The 22,858-nt window shown below is 50.9% G+C and overlaps 9 protein-coding genes across 9 annotated transcripts; 4 read left to right on the top strand and 5 right to left on the bottom strand.

The window, feature by feature from the left end:
• Window positions 1-1,625: 1,625 nt before the first annotated feature.
• Window positions 1,626-4,251, top strand: J4E82_007570 (uncharacterized protein; the record flags this gene model as incomplete). The annotated part of the gene is made up of 3 exons (XM_051733814.1): window positions 1,626-1,845; window positions 1,902-2,213; window positions 2,273-4,251. 3 exons carry the CDS (start codon window positions 1,626-1,628, stop codon window positions 4,249-4,251), a joined length of 2,511 nt encoding a protein of 836 aa, XP_051586460.1.
• Window positions 4,252-5,915: 1,664 nt separating this feature from the next.
• Window positions 5,916-6,769, top strand: J4E82_007569 (uncharacterized protein; the record flags this gene model as incomplete). The annotated part of the gene is made up of 2 exons (XM_051733813.1): window positions 5,916-6,159; window positions 6,207-6,769. 2 exons carry the CDS (start codon window positions 5,916-5,918, stop codon window positions 6,767-6,769), a joined length of 807 nt encoding a protein of 268 aa, XP_051586459.1.
• Window positions 6,770-7,257: 488 nt separating this feature from the next.
• Window positions 7,258-9,254, top strand: J4E82_007568 (uncharacterized protein; the record flags this gene model as incomplete). Its single annotated transcript, XM_051733812.1, has 8 exons — window positions 7,258-7,383; window positions 7,435-7,563; window positions 7,615-7,789; window positions 7,843-7,866; window positions 7,921-7,992; window positions 8,055-8,564; window positions 8,616-8,776; window positions 8,826-9,254. The coding sequence occupies 8 exons, from the start codon at window positions 7,258-7,260 to the stop codon at window positions 9,252-9,254; spliced, it is 1,626 nt and encodes a 541-aa protein (XP_051586458.1).
• Window positions 9,255-9,347: 93 nt separating this feature from the next.
• On the bottom strand, window positions 9,348-10,481 carry J4E82_007567 (uncharacterized protein; the record flags this gene model as incomplete). The annotated part of the gene is made up of 1 exon (XM_051733811.1): window positions 9,348-10,481. One exon carries the CDS (start codon window positions 10,479-10,481, stop codon window positions 9,348-9,350), a length of 1,134 nt encoding a protein of 377 aa, XP_051586457.1.
• A 621-nt stretch (window positions 10,482-11,102) lies between these two features.
• J4E82_007566 (uncharacterized protein) lies at window positions 11,103-12,226 on the bottom strand (the record flags this gene model as incomplete). Its single annotated transcript, XM_051733810.1, has 4 exons — window positions 11,103-11,527; window positions 11,586-11,688; window positions 11,761-12,001; window positions 12,048-12,226. The coding sequence occupies 4 exons, from the start codon at window positions 12,224-12,226 to the stop codon at window positions 11,103-11,105; spliced, it is 948 nt and encodes a 315-aa protein (XP_051586456.1).
• Window positions 12,227-13,126: 900 nt separating this feature from the next.
• J4E82_007565 (uncharacterized protein) lies at window positions 13,127-14,009 on the bottom strand (the record flags this gene model as incomplete). Its single annotated transcript, XM_051733809.1, has 2 exons — window positions 13,127-13,559; window positions 13,606-14,009. 2 exons carry the CDS (start codon window positions 14,007-14,009, stop codon window positions 13,127-13,129), a joined length of 837 nt encoding a protein of 278 aa, XP_051586455.1.
• A 1,742-nt stretch (window positions 14,010-15,751) lies between these two features.
• Window positions 15,752-17,302, bottom strand: J4E82_007564 (uncharacterized protein; the record flags this gene model as incomplete). The annotated part of the gene is made up of 1 exon (XM_051733808.1): window positions 15,752-17,302. One exon carries the CDS (start codon window positions 17,300-17,302, stop codon window positions 15,752-15,754), a length of 1,551 nt encoding a protein of 516 aa, XP_051586454.1.
• A 290-nt stretch (window positions 17,303-17,592) lies between these two features.
• On the top strand, window positions 17,593-18,807 carry ATP25 (ATPase synthesis protein 25 mitochondrial; the record flags this gene model as incomplete). The annotated part of the gene is made up of 1 exon (XM_051733807.1): window positions 17,593-18,807. The coding sequence occupies one exon, from the start codon at window positions 17,593-17,595 to the stop codon at window positions 18,805-18,807; it is 1,215 nt and encodes a 404-aa protein (XP_051586453.1).
• A 290-nt stretch (window positions 18,808-19,097) lies between these two features.
• Window positions 19,098-20,414, bottom strand: J4E82_007562 (uncharacterized protein; the record flags this gene model as incomplete). The annotated part of the gene is made up of 2 exons (XM_051733806.1): window positions 19,098-20,015; window positions 20,073-20,414. 2 exons carry the CDS (start codon window positions 20,412-20,414, stop codon window positions 19,098-19,100), a joined length of 1,260 nt encoding a protein of 419 aa, XP_051586452.1.
• Between the last annotated feature and the right edge of the window lie 2,444 nt (window positions 20,415-22,858).

Below are 22,858 nucleotides of genomic sequence, written 5' to 3'. Positions count from 1 at the left end.
AGATATTCACCGCGCCTTTAGCTTACGCTCATGTCCGCCCCTCAGCGGCGGTCATTGGTACTGCGCTTCGGCGTGCAGTTTTAACTATGATCCATATGAGATATTTTAGTGAAGTGTCTGGGTTTCTACGGATCGTCAGTCTCAACTAAGCAACACTGCAGCCGGATCATTCACGTGATTGAGTCGACAGATACAATCTGGATAATGCTCTCGACACGTCATCTACGTTCACCAGTCTGAATGTCCGCTAGGTTTCTTGTGGTTCCAGAGCGGCCACGACCGGTAACATCAGTAGATGTATCGAGATATCATCAATATGCTTTCTTTGCAACAGAACCTTTACCCCTTATCATGCGCTAGCCGAATCACGGGTCGGCGGATGTATTTTCGGTTTTCGCTGTTTGTCGATCATCCCTGATGGCAATGATGTAGATTTGAAGGTACTTGATCTGACATACCCGATGTCCGGATCAAAGGAGCTGAGTGTCTAGAAATTCAGGTGCTAGTTACAGACATGGACAATGAACAAAGCTCTTTATAGATACTACCTAGGTACGCGACATTGGCCGTGGTGTATAGGCCACCGATAGAAGCTCAACGTCACTATCAATCAGCTACACAATAGTATCGTAGAGACTGACTCTACCGTCGAACCCAAATATTGCATGCGTTTCTTCAAAAGATGCTGCATAGGTACACAAGCCATGGAATCGACATCCTCTGGACAGCAAGTACCGGTGACTACTTCTCATCATTTCACTACACCCTCACTGCATCTCATTAGACCGGTTCTTAGCATATGGGCTTCACACTCGTTCAATTTTGCTTCTTCCTTTGATTTGCCCGCAAGACCAATGAGATTGGAGACCATTCTGACAACCAACGTTCTGTAGAGGAGAGCCAACCGCTGCTTGGACATCAACGATCCTTGAATTCAATGAAAGCATCTTGAAGGAGCTGCCAACTCAAACAATAAGCAACTCTTTCTACTACTGCACAGTTTGACGATGCTGGTGTCTCAAGCTCTCGCATGCAACAACCTAAACCGCCTTTGGCAAGGCAATCAGAAGCTCAATTTAGCGAGTGCGTTCGTGTGCGATTGCATAGGTCCGCGTCTCAAGAGTAATCCATCGGACCCATGTTTGCGCAACCTGGCGGCTGTGAATAACGAGCTAAAGCGTCATCAAGTCGAGATGGGAAGCCACTAACGGGTGTCGCAGCCGAGAAGAGCATCATGCTAGGATGGTGGGCGATTGTGTAAATAAACCTCGGGAGGCTAAGAGTCGAATCGTGGCGGTGCAAATATCGTTTCGCATACACAAGCTACAGCTTAGACAGCTTCCCAATGCTTGTGTACGAGATACGCATGTAGTTTCTCTCAATCTTCTCTGTTCATGTTCTATTCCAATCTCGGGCCGTTTAGTGACGAATTATAAGCGCTAAAGCTATCGATCAGGCTAGATTCGCGGGAAGATCCGTGGATCACGCTAGCCGAAACTACGTATATCGTATTGGCGTATCCCAACCGTAAGGCCGTGATGATCAAGGTAATAAAGGTCGCCAACTGCTGCCACAGCTGACTGAGCCACAAACACCATTCTAAGATCTTTCAAAAATCTCTCATGATGAGACCTCGACCAGATAGTACCCAAGCACCGATACCAGTGGAGTTTGAACAAGGCAATGGCGTACATCGTATGCGAGCGCGACCGGATAGTACCCAAGCACCGATGCCTGTGGAATACGAACACGACTATGAAGTACACCACACGGATGCACCACCACCATATACTGCGGAAGAGCTGACCGGCTCAATACCACAGCCAGGGGACACCGGTGTAACAAGTACGTTTACAGATTCTCACTGCCCACAGTCGTGCGCAGGTGCTGATATTATGCAGACGATGGTCGCATCGACATTGACCTCAACTCACGACTCACCAAGACACTCGTCAAACTCGTGCCGAAGCATGAAAAGGAAGAACCAGAACTCAGTCGCCGATATACCATCAACAGGTTATGGAGCATTCGTTTAAACATTGTCATCCAAGTTGTTGGAAGTCGAGGCGATGTGCAACCATTCATCGCTCTAGGTCAAGAGTTGCAAAGATACGGACACCGCGTGCGAATAGCGACACATAACACATTCGAAAGCTTTGTGCACGAGTCAAACCTAGAATTTTATCCCATCGGTGGAGATCCGAAAGAGCTCAGTAAGTCAATGAAGCTGCATGCTGCAAATTTTCTGGTTCACCCTGTTAACATGTAGCAGTGGCATACATGGTGAAGAATCCAGGTCTGATCCCTTCAATGAAGAGTCTGCGAGAAGGCGACATCCAGAAGAAAAGAGACATGATCACAGAAATGCTCTACGGCTGCTGGCACTCATGTGTCGAGCCGGATCTGAAGACTGGGCAGCCGTTCGTGGCAGAAGCAATCATCGCCAATCCGCCCAGTTTCGCGCATGTACATTGTGCTCAGGCGCTGGGTATTCCACTTCATCTTATGTTTACTATGCCCTGGAGCAGTACGCGAGCCTTTCCGCATCCGCTGGCAAACTTCAAAGGTGGCGAAATCTCGACCGCGCTGATCAATTACGCGTCTTACGGCGTAGTTGAATTCCTAACATGGCAGGGTCTTGGCGACGTCATCAATCGGTTTCGCCATTCTCTGGACCTGGAAGATGTTCCTGTATCGGTTGGGCCTGTACTCGCTTCCACGCTCAAAGTGCCCTTCACATATTGCTGGTCTCCGGCATTGGTTCCAAAGCCAGCGGATTGGGCAGCGCATATCGATGTCTGTGGTTTCTTCTTTCGTGAGCCAACGCCGTACACGCCGTCTGCGGAAATCGATCAATTCCTACGCAATGGACTTCCGCCGGTATATATAGGCTTCGGAAGTATCGTCCTGGACGATCCGGCGAAGATGACGTCAAGCATCCTAGAAACTGTACGCGCTCTAGGTATCCGAGCGATCATCTCGAGAGGATGGAGCAACCTGGGTGCCGATTTGCCAAACGACAACAAAGACGTCCTGTTCATCGGTGACTGTCCCCATGAATGGTTATTCCAGCACGTTGCAGCGGTCGTTCATCACGGCGGAGCAGGTACTGCTGCTTGTGGGCTACGCAATGCGTGTCCTACTGTTGTCGTACCCTTCTTTGGAGATCAACCATTCTGGGGAGAGATGATAGCAGCAGCGGGAGCAGGTCCGATGCCTATTCCCCACAAACTCCTGACGGCCGAGAACCTTACACCAGCCATCCACTTCTGCCTCACGCGCGAAGCGAAGCAAGCAGCACGTGCTCTATCTTCGCAGATGGCGAGCGAACGTGGTGTCGAAGCTGCTGCGCAATCTTTCCATGCAAACCTGCCTCTCGAAACAATGCGATGTGCTCTTTTACCCACGGAGGTGGCTTCCTGGAAAACAAAGAAGGGGTCCATCCTCCTCTCCAAACTGGCTGCGCAAGTATTGATCGAGAACGGTGTGATTGTTTCCTCAGATCTTGAGAACCACGAAACGGACCCATTTATCATCACTAATCAACGTTGGGACCCTGTGACAAGCACGACTTCTGCGTGTGTCGGTATCGTCGGAGATATGGGTATGGCAGCGAAGGGCATGGTCGTGGATCCCTTCACCGAGCCGAAACACTCTGTCACCTCTTCAGCCGCCTCGACATCGTCAGACAAGTCAAACGGTGCGGCTGTTGCAGGTCGCGTGGCTGGTGGGGTCGCCAAAGGCTTTGGCAGATTCGTCGGTGCGTTCTACAAAGGCGTCATCGTTGATCTTCCCCTCGCCACCACGGAAGGCTTCCGCAACGTACCGAGACTGTATGGAGAAGAGGTCAAAGACCATGGAGAGGTTACCGGTGCTCTTTCCGGTTTCCAGGTGGGCGGAAAGAATTTCGTTCACGGCATAGCAGATGGTTTCTCGGATCCCTTCCGTCAGACGTACGAGGGCGGCAAAAAGGAGGGTGCGATCGGGTACGCCAAAGGATTTGGTAAGGGAATGGCCGGCCTCGTTACGAAGACGAGCGCAGCCGCTGTAGGGATAGTGGCGTACCCAGGAGACGGCATCGTCAAGAGTATGAAGTATCTGGCGAAGAGCGGAACAAGGAAACGTATCAGGGCGGCGAAATTGGTCGAAACCGAATGGATCGGCAGAAAGTTCGAGGCTGACCTGAACGCCATGGAACTCATACGGGAATTCGAAAGACTAAGAAAGGGCAAGGAGAAGGTGAGGACGTGAAGATGTAACGGCCACGGCGCGTGAGCCAAGGCAATGTTTGATGTGCAGTGCAAAGTAGACATGGAGTTTGGACAGATACCCTTTTTGAACAATTATTGTTAGATTTCCAGCAAGGCCGACCTGCATCTTCCAGGTATGTGATGTATGTGCTCTTACCTCACTCTTGTCCGTACAAGAGAGCCGTAAAGGTCGTAAGGGAAGGGCACTGTGGCGTGTGGAAGACGATAGCTGAAATAAGAGCAACGATGAGGATCATTTAAGGTAATTGTTCTTGCATACCTCAATTACCCACGACTGGTTGTACAGAAAAGGAGTGTGCTGTTTGTTAGAGGTGTGAGGCTGCAGGTGACACGAGATGTAGGCCCGCCCAATTTCCGTGACTGCGAATTCCGCCCCAACGGAATTCAGGCGAAATCCGCACCCAGCGCATCCCGCCGTCTTACAAGCTCGCGCACCAACACCGCCATAATGTTGAGGTTCCTCGTACCTAGTCCGCGTACGTGTACCATGGTCCGGAATCGATGATGGAAGCCGGTTTGCTGCGCAGTACTCCTGCTCGGTATGGCAGAGCGTGTAGCAATTGTGTGAAAGCGAAATGCCGATGCATGATACGCGGCGACGGAAGTTCCATCTGCGACAGGTGCGTCATTGATCCTATTCCATCAACCATCCCACGTCAAATCGACTGTCGCATGGCGCGTAAAGGCATCTGCGCGTTGTGTACGACAGGCGAGGATGGACATAGTGCGGGAGTCCTCGCTGTTGCACACCTCGCCACCTGTGTGACTATGATGCAGGACATGCAACACATTCTTAAGACATCTGAGCTAACCTGAGAACAACAGATGCCATCGACTGGGGAAAGAATGTAAATCCACATCTCCAGCGCGTAGGAAGGCATCAAAACCAACCCCAGTCCCAAAGAGGTCGAAATTGGAGGATAAACTTGATGAAGTTGTCTCGCTTCTTCGTACACAGCATGCAGCGCCTGTGTCAATGTCGCCCGATGATCAACTCGTACTCACGCCGGAGTCCTCAGTTTTTACTCAAAGATTATCATATAACCCCGAAAATCATGACCGCCTGACTCCTGAGCAATTAGTCGACTTTCGGACGACTTACCTACATCTCTTTCCCTTCGTGTACCTATCGGAGAACCTCACCACAGACGATCTTCATGTCAGATATCCACTGCTCTGTCATGCTATCCGCACCGTGCTCACCAAGGCGGTCACTCAGCAAAGCCGGCTGAGTAAGCAGTTACGAGAACAGCTGGCTTCTAGGATCATAGTGCAAGGAGAAAGAAGTATTGATGTGCTGTTGAGTCTGATCATGTGTATTGCTTGGTGAGAAAACTGTCACGTATAGCCCTCTCATGATTAACGAAATCTAGGTCACCGTACTTTACCCATGGTAAGCAATTTCTGGGCTCCATGTGCAATCTTGCGAAGACGGTGGTGAGCGATCTTCGTCTTGACAAGCCTGCGCAACCGACGGGATGTCCAAGTCTAGGTCCTCATGTGGATAATAAGGAAGTTCGGACAAATGAAGGCAGTAGAGCTTTACTAGCTGTCTTCATACTATGCGCGAAGTGAGTTTTTGATAGAATTCGGCTTGGCTTAACTGATCGCGGAAGTGTTTCAATAATATTCGAATACGACCTAATGCTCTGGTCATCGCAGATGGAAGACGCATCCGATTGTTTGAGCAAAGGCCGAGAATCTCAAGAAGACGGCATATTGGCTGCCAGTGCGCGTCTGGCGAAGATTGCGATCAGTGCTGCCGAGGTATCTCGAAGAGCTTCGGGTGATCCCAGTACAGCAAGATATGCTATGATAGCTATTGATCCTCTTACCCTGGCGCTTAGCAATTTCCAGAGATCGCTCGCTCCTGAATGTCTACAACACTGTAAGATCGTTATGCCGTCACCCCTTCAAACACCTAATTATATCTAGGGCTCATCATCGGGCTCACCCAAACAGCCCAGGTTGCCATTTATGAACTCGCGCTCTTGAGATCGTCCACAACTGAGATGGCAGCGTCGCAACTCGCCTTCGACTCTAAGCGCATCGGATACCTTATGGAACTCTTACAGACATGTAAAGCCTGTCGAGATCACGCTTTGGCTGGCGACACTATGAGTCTGACAGCTCCGTCAATGCTCATATGGTCCTATTGTTGCAAGATCTTGTTTCGACTCTCTAGCATCAAAGGAGTACCTGGCTGGGATCCAACAATTGTCCAATCGACTGTCGACATCGTGCAGTGCCTAGAGCAACTTGCAGAGATAGCTGAGCGGGCTAATTCCGAATATAAGGCTCAAACAGGCGAAGAAAGTCTGTTTGCTGCGGCCGCAGAGACACTGAGAGCTAAGGCGCCAAACTGGAAACTCCCTACGAGGGAGCATGATGACATCATGGACAGCGCAGCGGACGGTTGGAACAGCGGGTTGATTGGAGATATAGGAATGATGGACTTTTCGAGCGACTTTTGGATGCCTAGTGCTTTCAATCTTTAACTTACGCGAGAGTGCCACTGCCATACCTACATGGTCACGCTTTGGGGGAGCCGTGCAGATCGTAAAAATACAAGACTAGACATTTCATCGGTGCACCTATGGACGTAAGATTCATAGGAACCAAAGCCTTATCGTAAGTGGAGGAACATCTCCATAGCATGTTGTGGCCGATCTATTGTCCTGAGTGCAGCGGCGTTCGATCTGCTTTCCTTGACACAGATGCGGTTGCCTGAAGTCCAATTCAAACCCGAAACCCGTTCGATCACGCTCAGGCCTCCACAGTTACCATCGAAACAGTGCAACACATCAATGGACGATTCCTTCTTAATCTCTCTTCTTGTCTTTCTTGTATCTGGTCACTGCATGCCTGCATCGCGTTCTACTTTTCGCATTCATATACTTGTCTACCTATCTGACGCCATCTCGCTGCAACTCTACGTCTTAGATCGATACTGCGCAGATCGAATTAACTATAGGAGGCAGTCGACATGGCACATAATGGGAACATCACTCCAATGGACCAATATCTCAGTGGTCTGAGACTCTTTGTTCTTCTCGGCAGCTTGACGCTTGTTACGTTTCTAGTCTGCCTTGATACATCCATCATGGGTACTGTATGAACAATCTACAAGGCCGATAATAGAGACCAATACTGAAGATACCAGGCAATACCACGCATCACATCCGAATTCCACTCCCTCGCTGACGTCGGTTGGTATATTGGTGCTTTTACGCTTGCTAGCGCGACGCTGCAACCGCTTTCTGGGAAGCTCTATGCCCATCTCAGTACCAAGGTAAGCACCAGCTTCTTCCGAAAGAGTAGCATACCTCTAATCACCTCACAGATTGTGTTTCTCACGTTCGTGCTTTTGTTCGAGCTTGGATCTCTACTTTGCGCTGTCGCTAGCTCTTCGGCTTTCCTGATCGTAGGAAGAGTGGTTGCAGGCTTAGGAGCTTCGGGTATCGTCAACGGCGCTATGACGATGCTAGCTGCAGCTGTTCCAGCAGAGAAGAGTCCTGGTACGTCTGCAACTTTGTTAGTGTAAGAGAATAATGCTAATTAAGGTTTACAGTATACACCGGCATAGTACTTGGAAGTACGCATATTGTAGCCTGGAAGTAAACATGGTCGAATGCTGACCAGATGACAGCTGCACAAATGGGTATTGTCGCAGGGCCACTTATTGGAGGCGCTCTTACTGAGCATGCTACATGGCGTTGGTGTATGTTGAGTATTTTTTCACATCTTGTTTTGCCCTTGAAGCTGACTGTGGCTCCAACGTAGGCTTTTACATGAACTTACCGATAGGAGGAGCGGCAGCCGCGCTCATAACTCTTGTCCGCATTCCCGAGCGCACTTTGAAGCCACGTCTTACCGTATCCGTTTTTCGCAAAGTTGTTTCCGATCTCGACCTGTTCGGCTTTGCGCTCTTCGTCCCTCCATCTGTCATGCTACTTCTCGCTCTGCAGCTTGGCAGTAGCGGAGCTCAAGCTTGGGATTCCTCCGTCGTTATCGGGCTATTTTGTGGCGCAGGAGTGTGCGCCGTCCTCTTTATACTTTGGGAGAAGAGAGTGGGGGATCAGGCTATGCTTCCAGGAAAGCTGCTTGGGAAGCGCGTTGTCTGGACCAGCTGCGTGCACTCCAGCTGCATCATCACTTGTATGATGACAGCAAGTATTTGGATGCCGACCTACTTCCAAGCCGTGAAGAATAACGGTCCTACTGATAGTGGCGTACACGTCTTGCCAAGTATCTTAAGTCAGCTTTTGGCTGTTATCGCTACTGGCGCTGCAGGTATGTCTCCGTGCCGACTGCCCCATAGACATGTTGGCTCACCCTTATTAGTATCACGTATGGGATACTATCTCCCTTGGGCACTCGCTAGTGGTGTCATCACCACCATAGGAAATGTTCTGGTGTCAACGTTCACGGTATCTACAAGCACCGCGGTGTGGATTGGATATCAAATCGTTCTAGGCGCTGGTCGGGGATGTGGCATGCAGATGGTAACCAATAGTACTGCTCGAGTGGTTGCCCAATCACTAATACTTCCAGGCAATCATTGCAGTACAAAACGCCGTACCACCTTCCCAATACCCGATTGCTCTAGCCAGTCTCGTCTTTTTCCAGAACCTCAGCACATCTGTTGCTGTCGTTATTGCCAACACTATCTTCGCACAGACACTCACCTCCAAAATCTCACTTTACGTGCCGTCAGTATCGCCTCGGATTGTACTTGATACTGGATCTAGTGCCAGTGCCGTACGGGCACTTGTACCACTTGGAGAATTGGATGGTCTACTGAGAGCGTATTCGGAGAGTCTTCGCAATGTGTTTTATTTCTTGTCAGCTATAGCATGTATAGCTGTCATTGCCAGCCTAGGCATGGGTTGGAAGGACATTAGGAAGAAGAGTGCGGAACCGGAGAAAGACATAGCAATGGACGGAGTATGTCAAGACGGCAAGAAGTTGGAAGGGCCTTGAAGTAGTTGCGGGTGTGAATGACACCATGATTTTGATTTATAGATGCACCAAGGTATACTGGTGACGAGGACCAAACATCATAGTGGAGTTTTCCTAAGATTGCTCTATCCAACTGTAAATACGTTGCCATATTTCGTCGCTGTTCTTCTCCATAAACATCATATGCCCATTGCCATGGATACCAACTTTGCCAAGTTCGAGATGTGTAGCCTTGGAACAACCTGCCTGTTTGAGGAAGTTCACTGTGCAATAGTCGTACGGCGCATGGTAGCTGGCTTCCGACGTAACAGTGAGAATGGGCAGTGGCGCAATATTGATCAGCTGCCTCGGTGCTGGATCCATTGCTTGCAGCACACAAGGAACGGTCGCGTTGTTACTAGTCAGATTCGCAGGCTGATAAACTTGCTGGACCAGTTCTGCAGGGTCAGTTACTGGAGGTGAATAGTTCATCGGTATATCCGTCAAGCCCCACTTTCGCGCTGCTGCAGACCCGAAAACCGCTTCCTGGAAGGGTGGGCCCGTCGGCTCTAGCAAGATAAGTCCCTTCGCTAGACGGGGTCGAGCATCAGCTATGAGCAATGGCAGGATTCCTCCCTGACTGTGGCCAAGGAGCCAAGCAGGAGTGCCGATTAGATCCAAAAGCTGTGCTCCAGCAGACTGTACGGTGCTTTGCTGATAGGTAGCATTGGAAATGAACTGGACGTTCGAGGAGTAGAAAGCGTCAAAAGTTGGATCGCCCATAACGCCTGTTCCTGGCCATTGAGTGTGAAGTGTTGATTGAGGCCACAAGCGATATTGCTGCGGAGCAGTGAAGCGTTGTTGAATAAGCTCAGCAGAGTAAGTCGACGGGGCATCAGCGCCGGCCCTTGGTGCCCACGCGGAGCGGCCACGGAAGGTTTGGTCCACGATGTAGACTGTATGGCCAGCTGCAAGGAAGTGTGAGGTCCATGACACCCCTCCATCCGGCTTGACGAGAAAGTTTGTTCCAGTCTGACCTTGTCCGTGAATCAAAACGACGGGGGACTTCACATCTTGTTCGGTCGAAACAGGCGATAGTTTTTCGACGTACATCTGGTCCTTGAATATGTGACCGCCCTTGCCATCGTCGGCATAGCCACCGCCGACGTAAAAGTATGTCCGTACCGCTGGGACTTCAGATTCAATAGGCCGGTCATTCTGTGCTGACGCCAAGCAGGCGAAGAGCGTCAGATGTCGCAGAAGCTTCATAGCTGACGGGCCGCGTGGGACCTGTACTAAAGGGTGAAGATGAGACGAGGAGATGGTGTCGAGGTAGACTGCTGTGTTGTCGTGCTATGAGGCCAGCATATCCAGCAGAAAATCGCTGCTGCGTGGCTCTGATTCATCACACCGCCTTAGATGAGGATCTGCGGAGATGGTTGATCGAACTGGGCTTCATCCTTCTTACAGGGGTTTCATGCGGCTACGATCCTCCCGTATGTAAATTTCTTTTTCTTCGGTTCTTCGCGTGATACCGTAAGACACTAGGGCTCCCTTGCCCCCGTTTACTCGAATATGGTATAACTTTTTGAGGCGCCCCAAGAGTTCTACTGCTTGAAAGCGGAAGCCGCCGTTGTCGAACACGGCTGTTGTGGGTTCAGACAGATACCGGCATGGGCCGGAAGATTGTTCTTGGTCTTGGCTGCGGGTCCCATAATCCCGAGGTTTGTCCCCACCCGCCTCAAGAATTCGATTATCTAGCCTTAACAGGTAAAGCACTGGGCTGGTAGAACGGAGGTTTGACCCGCACGAGTACTGTACCGCTCCACGAGATGAACTTGCATGAATCTGATTCGACCTATTATCTTAAAAAAATGGAGGCTGTCTTATTCAATTCGAGGCTTGCGCCCGATTCCGATCCGCCTCCTCATACGATCCTAAGTCGGGCTTCTTTGTTGCTCCGTCTTCGCTCTGCGGATCTTGGAGGGATGTGCAGGATGTTATGCTGGTCTGGCGATAAGGCTGAAGCATAAGCTCCTCATCGTCTTTTGGCACGTTTGATAATCTTTTAGGTTGCTTGCCGCCGCTGCCTATGGTGCGTATTGTGGATGATGCGCCTGCGCGTGGTGCCAGTCTTTGAGATTTTCGACGTGAGCGTTGTCGCCAGATGTTGAACGCTCCATACAAAACAGGCGCGTTTACCACTATCGCAGCGGCAAGCAGCTCAGTGCTTGCCCATGTCGTCCGGTTTGCTTGTACAGCTGCATGCATTGCGTTGATTGGGAGTCGAATTATGGTGATTGCAATGATGAATACTATGGGGGGTTGAAGTCAGCGTATGTCTTACGTGCCATCGTTACAGTCAGGACCTACTTCCAAGTGTACAAAGAGCATAAAGGCGTATCTTTGTGCGCCATGGTGTTCGCAACGAAGAGAGCATTGGGAGTGGGAGGGCGAGTATCATGAAATCGGTGATCTAGCGACGGGCTCAAGTTAGCCTAACCACACTCAACAAAACATGTGTTTGGAAGCAGCGAGATGGACTCACGATGTTAAGGATACCTAGCACAAACAGTTGAACTTGTGCCTGAACACAGCTTCCGGGAGCTGGAACCACCTGCCAGTACAGATGGAAAGGGTCACACTCAGTGAAGCCAACAATCTGCGCAGCAACCCAAGTTGCAGCGAAGATTATGCCGTAGGACCAGGATATGTATCGCTTCCATTGTTCGCTTGGATGAATATGATGAAGGTAGAAAAAAAGTATTGCTGATTTCTGTAACCACAGGCTGTTAACATTGTTAGTCCACGTCGTTATGAACCAGTAGTACTCACTAGGTGTTGTAGATTGGACGATTCGTGATAGCAAGTTTGCTACCAACTGTGCGGCGATATATTTCGACGGGAGTGAAGTCTGTAGTCGCCCGGAGTTTTTCGGGCATGTTGTTCGTACCCCAAGTAAGGACGACGTGTATTACACCACCGCGCGTAGCAGCGCAGACCATCGCACCCATGGTACAGTAGTCTCCAAAGTCAAATTTCTTGAATAAAATCTTCCGGCAGACAAGGCGCGAGACCATGCAAATCATTGCGAGAGCGGTAAATAGATGATGGATAAATAATGTCTGGTCCATCTCGCACGGGCAGAATGCCTTGCCATAGCCTACGGGTGTTGTCCGCGATATGTCGAAAATAGCCAAGGATTCGATTGTGAAGACGAATCTGCATGTTTGCGATTGTCTCGTGTACGAATGGGCCAGCAATGACAAACCAGGGAGCCACAGTTTCGGGTATGGCCGAGGGACGCCGGATGCGCTCGCTGCCCAGGTGTTAACGCACTGACGCGACTGCCCTTGCCCTTGCCCCTGCTTTGATGGCGCGTCGACCAACCGATCTTCCGCTAATCGGGTGCTCGCGGGCAAGGTGTGGTTCTTCGAAGATATCGCAGTTATGTGAACGGTGGGTGGGTACCTGTTGTTTTAGTCTGTGTGCAAAGGAGAGGAAAATCCTAATCACAACCGCCGCTTAGACTGCTATTTTGCACGGATGTGAGAACAAAGAGAGGGAATGCTAGATGTACTCGCCGGCTTTGCTTGCTCACCGTCGTTCTTACCCACTTCTGTCTAACATTCCGAAATCTCACAGACAGCCTTGTCTTCTTTCCTAGTGCTGAGCTCGACTAGCCTTGATACGAGCCGATCGACGATGCAAAAGCTTTTTTGCGTTCATGATATGCGCTCGTGCATACATCAGAATCCTGTAGGCGCAGCAACGTTTGCTGTGGTAGCCTGTGGGTACTCAGAGATCAGCCATAACTAACCAGCATCGCCATTTCGTTGTAAGCAATACCAATTTCAGGAGCAAGGGCAGTCAATGTTAAGGACATAATGCTCAGTCTCTCAAGGACTTGCTATTCAGAGTCTCCGCGATTCCTGCGCATGCGGTTGTACTTCTACTTGCATGATAGCAAACCGTCCATCTTTACCCGTCTCCGGGTCGAATCCGTTGTAAACCGCTTGTTGTTCCCCACTCGCCCTTGCCAACCCCTCCACGCTTCCTACGCTCTTCAACGACGTGTTCCTAACTAACTCGAAATTATCTCGGCTGTCGTCGGCGAGGCGTTGGTGGTGTGTAACGCGGACTTCGTTTGTGACAAAGATGTGACTCCAGTTTGCGATGACGGTAGGCCAGAATATGGGCATGCTTGCGCACATTATAGCGAAATCGACTTCGAGGCAGGAGATGATCAGGACTTCGGGATACCACCAGGTAAAATCAAAGCTTTGGGTTTTGCTTTGACTATGCTTGAAGGTGCTCCAAAGACGGAGGATAGCCATGAGTACGACGCTGAACATGTCAGCGATAATTATGAAATTCGACAAACTTGGCTTACATGGAACCAAGAGCGAACAACCCAGTCATGGCGAGAACCTGTTTTCGTCTCAGGTCTGGCCTGAAGTATTCCGTGAGCGGAACAAGAAAGATTGCGATATCAAACAACATGTTCGTCGCAGCAAAAGAAAGTACCGAGTATTTCGCCTCGTTGACGGTGCGATACCCGAAGCCGTAGCATTTGGCACCGTTGCTTCTGTCCCAAAACCCAGAGACAGGAAAGCATGGTACCCAGGCCATGAAGGAGAATGTCAAGCCCCATGTTACAACCAGCGCAAGCAGTACGATAGAGACTGTGCGACGAGTGCCTTCACGAAACAGCCTTAGGTACTGTAAGAGTAGCGAGATCTTGATGAAGGCGGTGGTTGTGTGATATGCGGCATTGGTGATGTAAAGCCAAATCATGGTTGGCTGTAGTACACTGAAGGAGTATATAAGATGGTGGCCCATGCCATACTTGGTACCTACGAGACGACTTAGATAAGCCCAAGGTCAAGGCGGAGATGCTTACCGTAGAGAAAGGTTACAAGTGATACTAAATTGAATGCAGCCGCCAGGACTACGAAGAGGTCATCAAGGCCAGGTTCGCGAACAACCCGCAGACGTGTGTGCAAACGAAAGGCAACGAAAATCCAGCAAAGTACCTGTACTTGTGAGCTTCCGGGATATTCTACTCTCAAGCTGGACATACATGGAATGGTATTGTGACGCCGAACATTGTGCCTTTCTGGTTCGCCAGTGGCACAGGCTCATTTGGGTCTGGAGGAGTTTTGATCATCTCACCGATGATGGCGGTGAATTCGTCAGCCATTGTGACCAAATGCGTATGCTACGCTTCGTTCGAAAATCGGGGCGCCACTATCAAAGTCTTCGGGCGTATGAAGACATGAAAGGTTGAAGTCGCGGTATGAAGAACTGCGACCTGCGCATCAAGGCATGTTCCTGAGGGACGCTGAACCCTATGTTCCCAAGTGCCGGGAACGACATTGCGCAAGCTGATCTTTCAACAGGCTTTGCTGGTTATCCGGGCTGAATCGCATGCCGTTTGGGGATGATGGCGGCCCCTCCTTTGCCGAAATCTAGGCTTTCTGGAAATTCGAAGAGAATGCAATCGCCTCAGTGGACTGGAGATCGGGGATCTTTTTCGAATGCGGCTGCGAAGCCGTTCAGACGGGAGCGTTTCTCACGATCGAAGACTAGGGTGGCATGTCATCAGGACTAGACCACGGCGATGGTGCGACACGCGAGTCACCGTTATTCGTGAACAGCAGGAGCTGAAAACTCCACAGATGGCAGCATTACTTCTTGCAGAGTTCTTTTCAGGTTTGTTATTGCCGAAAAGAAACCCTCCAAAAGTCGACGCATAGGAAGGGTGTGGTTGTGGGCGACGACATGCTCCCCAAGTCTAGAGCTCCTAATAAGTACTGCCGAGGTGTTTGGCCCTGGCGCATCGCCAACTCTTTCGTATTTCATCCTAGTGCATGACACATCCTGCATCCTTGGACGCAGATCCAGATCGCCTGGAGCGGTGTCCACATTGGCAGATTCGAGACAACATCAACCGTAGGAAACAAGCAGCCGTGGATGGGACGAAGGATATGCCCGTCAGGTGTTGAACCCTTGAGCCTTCTCCAAGGTTGTACAAGACCAGCACCTCCTTAGGCGGAATTTCTGGCGTGCGCAAGAGTGTAGCCGCTATGAACCTATCAGAGGGCGCAAACTTACAGCTATCGGCAGACTTTCTTTTGTAGGACATTGGGATGTGCAATGATGAGGGGGGAGAGCTTCAGAGAGAGTTCAGGCGAACTGGTGAAACTACGATCACATGCGACCGTGCTTAGCTCGCGACAAGGTCCCTACGTCACCACAAGCGAGGCAAAGAAAAACGTGGTCGAGAAGGTTTTATTCCAACATCAACTCTTGCCCACAGCAGTGGAGTTGTTAGGCGTTCAACAAGTGTAATAACATGCGACAGTGTGAGGCGTGTGAAACAATTCAGATTGCGGGATACGACGCGCCGTCGACATGGCTAAAATCGAAAAGTCTATCAACTTGGTACTCCCATGCCTTTTACCCGCCCAACGCCCGTAGATGCACTAAGAGACAACGCCAGAACCGATGCGACATAGATATCATGAGTCTCAAACCTAGTCCTCCATCTTCATCTCCTCGAAATCATCCAGCAGCTGCTCCATAGGGATCTGCAGGCCTTCATCTTCATCATCGCCAAGGCTACTCTCGGTCTCCATAGCATCCGCATCGCGCTGCTTCTGCTCCTGTTGCGCCTTGTATAGTGCCATGGTCGCGCGCAAGTCCTGGTCCTCTTCAACGTCCTGCAAGAACATCTCAAAGTCGCGCTCCATCTTTTCTTGATCTTGCTTGCGAGGCAGCATCTCGCCTTCCTCCCTGTTCATACGCTTGACGCGCCAGTTGCGCTTATTCTTGTTCTTCTTGGAGCGCTGGTAGTACTTCTTGACAAGCATGACGTCAGGAATGGCGGATGAGTACTTGTTGTTGGATTCGAGGACGTCGAAAAGCTCGTTGTTGAAGTTTGTGTTGGCAAGCAAGTAACCCATTACCGAGTCGCCTACGTGTAGGATTCCACCGAGGTGTGTGCGGCAGTAGTATGTTGTGTCGTTGACGCCCATGTCAGAGGCGCGGGCTACGGTGGCCTCGGCGAGGAAATGGCGGCCGACCTGCTTACCTAGAGGCTCGATGTCGAGAACAATGAATTCGGTCAGTTCCTGTACATCGGCGAGGGGTCGGAAAGGCGTCCGCCAGTAGATGTCGGTGGCGACATCGGCTGTCTGGAGCGTCGAAGGGTCAAGTAGTTGTACTGAGGTACCGATGCGGGTGCAGAGTGTGAGGGGTGAGACGTTGCCGAGCTTCTTTGCGAGCGGGATAGGAAGGACGACAAGATCGTCTTTGCAAATAGGCACAATCTCGCACGAGAAGGAGAACTTGTAGTTCTTTGTCGAGGTGTGAATATCGTGCGAGATGAGCTCTTCGGATCGCTTGATGTTGACGGGGATGACGGCCTTGAGGAAGTCGCAGAAGGCCACGGCGTGATTCCTCTGGGCGAAGAAGAAGTCGATACCGTCGTGGACTTCCTTGATGTTGATTGTGTCCTTGTGGGCGCCATGCTTCAGAATCAGCTGTTCCAGGTACAGGAACGTCCTCTTGTGCGGCACCTTCTGTCGGACTTGTACCGACGCCCTCCATGTGTTGTGGGTGTAGCTCTTGGCGCAGTCTGGACATTGGTTGTAGTTTTGTGTGAACTCGACCTCGAAGCTCTGCTGCATGATGGCGCCTTCGTTGATCTCCGACTGCACCGTGATCTTGACCTTTATCCTCCTGCTGTGCGGCTCGGTCCAGATGAAGCTGGCGTCTATGATTCTCAACTTGTTGAGTCCGCGCAGTTTTCGCAGGCAGAGAGCGAGCAGTTCGCGCGATTCGGGGTGGGCGACGACCCAGGTCGTGGGAGGGGAGAGCCATCGGTCACAGTCGCGGCACATGAGCAGAATGGCTTCGCGCGGGATGCCGCCGGTAACGTCCGTCTTCAGTTTTATGCAGTCGTAGCAGAAGGCACCAGAGAGGGTGCCGTCAACAGGCGCGCCGCAGTCTGCGCAGAGAATGGTTGCGGCGTTCTTGGGCTCGGGCGCAAAAGAGCGCTGGCCATCCATGGTGACGCCCTCCATATGTGCGGTATCGTTTCGACGTAGGCGGGTTCGGTGATTCGAGTTACTTCAGAAACCAGAAGGGCAGGCAAAGGGTATATGGAGGGGAAAAACTAGTGCGCGAATGAGTCGTCGATTGGAAATTCCGCCAGTGTGAGGGGCAAAAAGTCTTATCTTATCGGCCGTCACGTGGCAGCCCGTCAGACGCCAGCAGGGGTCTTGGACAGTCGGTACAGCAAAACACCGATGTCATTGGGAAAGTTGTGCTGCACAACGCCATCCGACCTTTGGTGCCCGCTTTGTTGCCCACCATGTCTTTCCCAACCATCGCTTCCTCGAGGTTTGTCTGCAACGCCTGTCGCAGCGCACATATACGCCAACTTGTTCCGGCACCTAGACTCAATGGCGCATTATCACGCACCTTACCTCGGACATTCTCACGATGCGCCTTCAGCACGAGTGCAATTCCAAGATTAGACAGGAATGATCCTGCGACCGAAGACCCCGAGTTTGCATTTCTCGATGACAAGTCGAAGCTGACTGCTGCGGATGCTGTGTCGCAGCAAGACACAACAGACGTTGTGGACAAGTCGAAAGAAGCTCCACCAGTGCCCTCTCAACAAGACAACGCCATCCCATGGTACCTGAGACAACAGTCGTCGGTCCAGTCGCCCACGCTGAACCCCGCTGAAGTCCCAGATCTCCCGCCAAATCCGCCACCACTCCTGCAAACACTACTCGAATATGTTTCCATCACGGCCGGTCTGGACGATTTACAGTTGCTCGACCTCCGAAATCTCGATCCCCCGCCTGCGCTCGGCCCCAAGCTGATTATGATCATCGCAACAGCGCGCTCCGAAAAACATCTGCACGTAGCAGCCGATCGCTTTTGTAGATGGCTCCGACGTGAACACGGCTTGAAGGCGAATGCAGCTGGTCTGTTGGGTCGCAACGAGCTGAAGATCAAACTGAGGCGAAAGGCGAAGCGCATGAGAATGTTGGCAAACGTTGGTGGCGCTGCACCCGAGGGGAACATCGATGACGGCATACGGACCGGCTGGATCTGCTGTACACTTGGGAAGCTGGAAGCACATCCCGATGACACGCACATGCCAGGAGCGGATGTGGAGCAGTTTGTGGGATTCAGGGACATCAAGCCTGGCGTCAACGTTGTCGTGCAGATGTTTACAGAGGAGAAGAGAGCCGAGACAGACCTCGAGACATTGTGGGGTGGAGTACTGAGAACGCACCAAAGGAAGGATAAGAGCGCTGATGAAGCGTTAAAGGAGTTGGAACAAGACATTGAAGATCTGGAAGAGGATGCCGAAGATCCTGAATACCAAACACAAGAGTCAGCTCAAGCGGTTAACAAGTCACCCACCGAGCCCAGCAAATCTACCAGCCGCCCAGCACCCGCGCAGCAGACGTACCGCCTTCGTCCTACTCCGAGCGATCTCTTCCCACCAGCTCCGACGTCCGAGGGCAGGAGACAGATGCGCCGTTTACATACAGTTGGCTTTAGATGATTTATCAAGACGTAGTCTATGCGCTAAGCACTTACGCCGTCTCACTGAGCGAACCAACGCTACGATTGACGACTTGTATAACATGTAAATTAGTTATGAGCAGTGGGGTTGGACGTCACAAACAAGGAGACTCCGATAACAAAGTAGAAACTATCACCTGTGCACCAGCGGTAGGAATTAGCCACTAAGCAGATTTGTAAAGATGAACGCAGCAGGCAGTGAGTACGACAAAATGGAAGGCTAAGAATTGCAGACACTACATGCTACAGATGAAACACGATCGGTTCCCCTCACATCAACACAGCCATACCCTGAGCGTTCTTTCCTGCCATTCCACTCAGGTCGAAATGTTGCACCTGCTTCATGGATCCTTGGCCTCCAGATACATCCAGCACCATTATCGCCGCAGCCGTCGTCCCATTACCTGGGCTCAATGCGTAAACAAAGTCTCCTGCCGCACGCAGATCAATGAGACCAGGGTCGCCATTTGCAGATAGATCAAGTTGTTTGATAATGCTTGCGTCGTCTAGACTCATCTCCACAACACGGTTCACTCCGACATCTGTTACGAAGGCGCTGTTTGTTGCGTCGGAGATGGTAGCCCAACAGGTTGCTGCTTGGCCATCAATAGCTTGTTTCCCTTTGACTGTTGCTTGGCCTTTGGAGTCAATCGACAATACGGTAGCACCGAATGAAGCGTCAGTGACAAAGAGGGTAGACGGGTCGTTGGACAAGGTAGCTGAGCCGAAAAGCACCGCAGTTCCGTTGGGCGAGCTACGGACATCTTTCTTGGAAAGAGTGGCCGCTCCGTTTGAGGCTTGCACCGAGTAGGTGGAGAGGAAGCCCGTATTGTTCACTGTCGGGTCGCCCTTGACGGTCGTGAATAGAGCAGATTCGTCAGATGAGAAGAAAGTCTGTGAGACTGTGTTCAGTGGTCCTACAGGCGGTGTGCTTTGTCCGAGATCGAAGGATCGAAGCTCATCCATTTGCCCGAGTCCTTGCCGGGAGAAGGAAGCGCATGAGATTCCCGCTTTGGCACCTGTTGTGCCGACGCAGGCGAGCTTGTTCTTCGCAGACGCAGCGACAGTATTTGGGAATTCGCCAGGTATGGCCAAAGGCTTACCAACGCACGAGAGCGATGTGGCATCTCTTGATGATATGGTCATCATGGTAAGGGTATTAGAGCCAGCATTCACAGCGAATAGGTTCTGAATTTCGTTAGCCAAATATTCTTCGCATTCACTCATGGGAATGGAGAAACTTACGTTTCCGGCGATAGTTAAAGCAGACTGACCAACGAGCGCATCAGGCGTTGCAGGCTTTCCCTCTGCATCAACAGCAACAGATCCAGCACCACCTGTCTTCATCACTTTGCCTTTGGAGAGCATGCCATCGGCTCCAATGGGCAGTGCAACGACGGCGTTGTCGGCATCATTAGTCAACATATAGATGGCTCTTCCTACAGCAGGTTTGCCAGCATTCGGTTGTTGCATACAGCTCATGCCACCATGTTGTTGTGCCTGGTCCGCACCTGCGCGATGCTGCTGATGCGGTGCTGCTACTGCTACCGATGGAAGGAGAGCAAGGAGGATTGTTTTTGCGAACATGGTTGTAGTATGCGATGTGTTGTGGTAGTAAAAGAGAGACCAAAATTGAAGTGGAAGCGAAAGTTTTGGAAGTAACGTGAAGGAAGTGAGAAAGTCCAGCTAATCTGTTGGAGACAACTCTATCGATGGTACGCTCTTCTCTTATAGACACTGCCTCAGTACTGATGCCTTGCACTGTCACGTACCGAGATGTACTGATTATTCGATCAGGATTTCCTAATCTGGAATGGCTTGCACTCGTGCAGGATGACAGGGTCACCAAGCACACCCGCGGCGTCCCCAGGCTGAAAACCGCAAGGATTCTTCGCATGGCGCGTGAGACTGACCTTGCAGTCGTTCCTGTGCGGATCAAGTCCAAGGATGTAGGTCGGCTATGCGGTAGACACGAAACGATGCTTGTGTCAAGCGAGCGCTCGGTAGATCCATTGCCTGAACAAGGAATCTGGATCATGAAGCAATTACCAGAAAAGGTTAGCCTGGAGTTTCCGGTAGCAGACAGCCCCTAGGTCGCACAATTTAACATTGCCTCAGCTGCGCCTGTCAGACATGCCAGCCGGGCCGTTCTCATTGGCGCGACGCTGGGAATGGATACGGGATTGCGGGAAAACTAGACTGGACATCTGTTTGGCATGTATCGCTCATCGTCTTGACCACTGTTCTCATTGCACAATACCTATCAGTACTCGGGCTTGTGTAGGTTGACAGCACAAGCGTAGCAATCCATTCCTAATCCTCTTAGTGGGCGACTGACTGATCACCTGCACACCCCGGCACAGTAGAGGCTTCGTGCGTGATGAAGTTTACTTTCAAACCTTTCAAAGGTGATAAGAGTTCCCCAGACGGTATGTTATATTTGACCCGTGGTAGCCTAGGTATGAATCGCTAATAGTGATTTCGTCTACTCAGACGACGTCGATTCGCGCAATCCGGGGCAGAGGCGCAGAGAACAGGTTCGTCGAGCGCAAAAGTCCGTTCAGCCTTCATGTCCCGAGACCAATATCTTGGACTAAAATTTGTTGAATAGAACCCATCGGGAGCGAAAAGAAGCATACACTGCTTCTCTTGAAAGCGAAGTAGTTCAGCTGCGGGCGAATGAAGCCAGGCTTTCGCAGGAGGCGAAGACTTTATACTCTGAAGTTACTTTTCTGAAGATATTGCTGGCGGAGAACGGAATTGCAATACCTGAAAGACCAGAAGTCACCCATGGCGGGGAGAGAGGAGGCAATATAGTGAAGGAAAAGACGATAGCGCTGACAATCGGCCAAGAGAACAAGAGGAAGAACCGAAGGAAACAGATATACGTACAGCAGATGCCGAGAGAGCCTTCAAGTAAGTGTATTGCAGTCAAGTTGCAACTGCATTTGGTGATGATGTCCTCACTGATGGAACTCGCGCAGCCAGCCCGCCGCAACTCATTACTCCGCCATTGTCTGGCTCTACGGGATCAGGGTACACCTCTAGTACTTTTCCTGACAGTTCCACGACATGTATGGGTAGCCTCGACCCAGAAATTGTTGGAATGGACTTTGTCTTGACGTATGCGCCCTGCTTGCCCCTCACTAAGCTAGCATCGCTAAAAGTTCATACGTAGTCTCGAATCTCCCTGTTTACCACATATCGACGTCGCCTCGCCCAATAGTAGCAGCTCAGATACGGATCCTCCCACTTCGACCGGCCACGCCCTCACTGTCTCAGCATGCCTCTTCCATCATCATCCTTCGCCACCCGGCCAACGTCAGTTGTCTTCTGCGACTTGGGAAGTTCCTCATGCCAGTATAGATCAGCTATTGGCACTGTCTGGTTCTGTCCCTTTGCAAGACAGTGAAGTCACGCCCGTACAAGCATGGGACTATGTCCGGCGACAAGAACAATTTACTGGACTTGAAGCGGGAAGGTGGGAGAGCCTGAAGCTGAGCTTGACAAATTTAGTACAATGCCATGGTTTTGGAGGCGTGATCGAAAGGAGCGCTTTTGAAAATGCGGTGTTTGAGGCTTTTGTTGTGGGTAGGGTGTTTTGAGGGGACGAGAGTTATCTGACATATCCCAGGGCTGTACTGACAGCCGCTCTGTACTGAAGAAGTCGTAAAAGATTGCGTACTTCATTTTGTTTAGATTCTTTTGATTCAATGAAAGAATGATGGTGCGACAAGAGCAGATTGCATGTGAGGATTACAGCTAGTTGCCATGATGCGAATTTATTCCCGAAAGAATTTGTCACTTCAGCGATGCCATAGTAACGGAGATGCACGACACGCCTCTTGTGCGTTCTTATTGCACACTATACAGCAACAGCCGACTGCCGTCTTGGTAAGAGCATGGTGATGGAGAGGTTCCAAAGTTTCTTCGCGCAGGGTCCCAAAGAACCTCGGTATTGAATATCAGTTCATGCATTGCCCTAACAAGCGAGATACGGGGGTACACGCGGCCTGAAGGGGTAGGTGACG

This window comes from Alternaria postmessia (genome assembly GCF_024291825.1).
Source record: "Alternaria postmessia strain BMP 2775 chromosome Unknown scaffold_52, whole genome shotgun sequence".
Classification (NCBI taxonomy): domain Eukaryota; kingdom Fungi; phylum Ascomycota; class Dothideomycetes; order Pleosporales; family Pleosporaceae; genus Alternaria; species Alternaria postmessia.
This window is presented reverse-complemented; position numbering and strand designations above follow the sequence as displayed.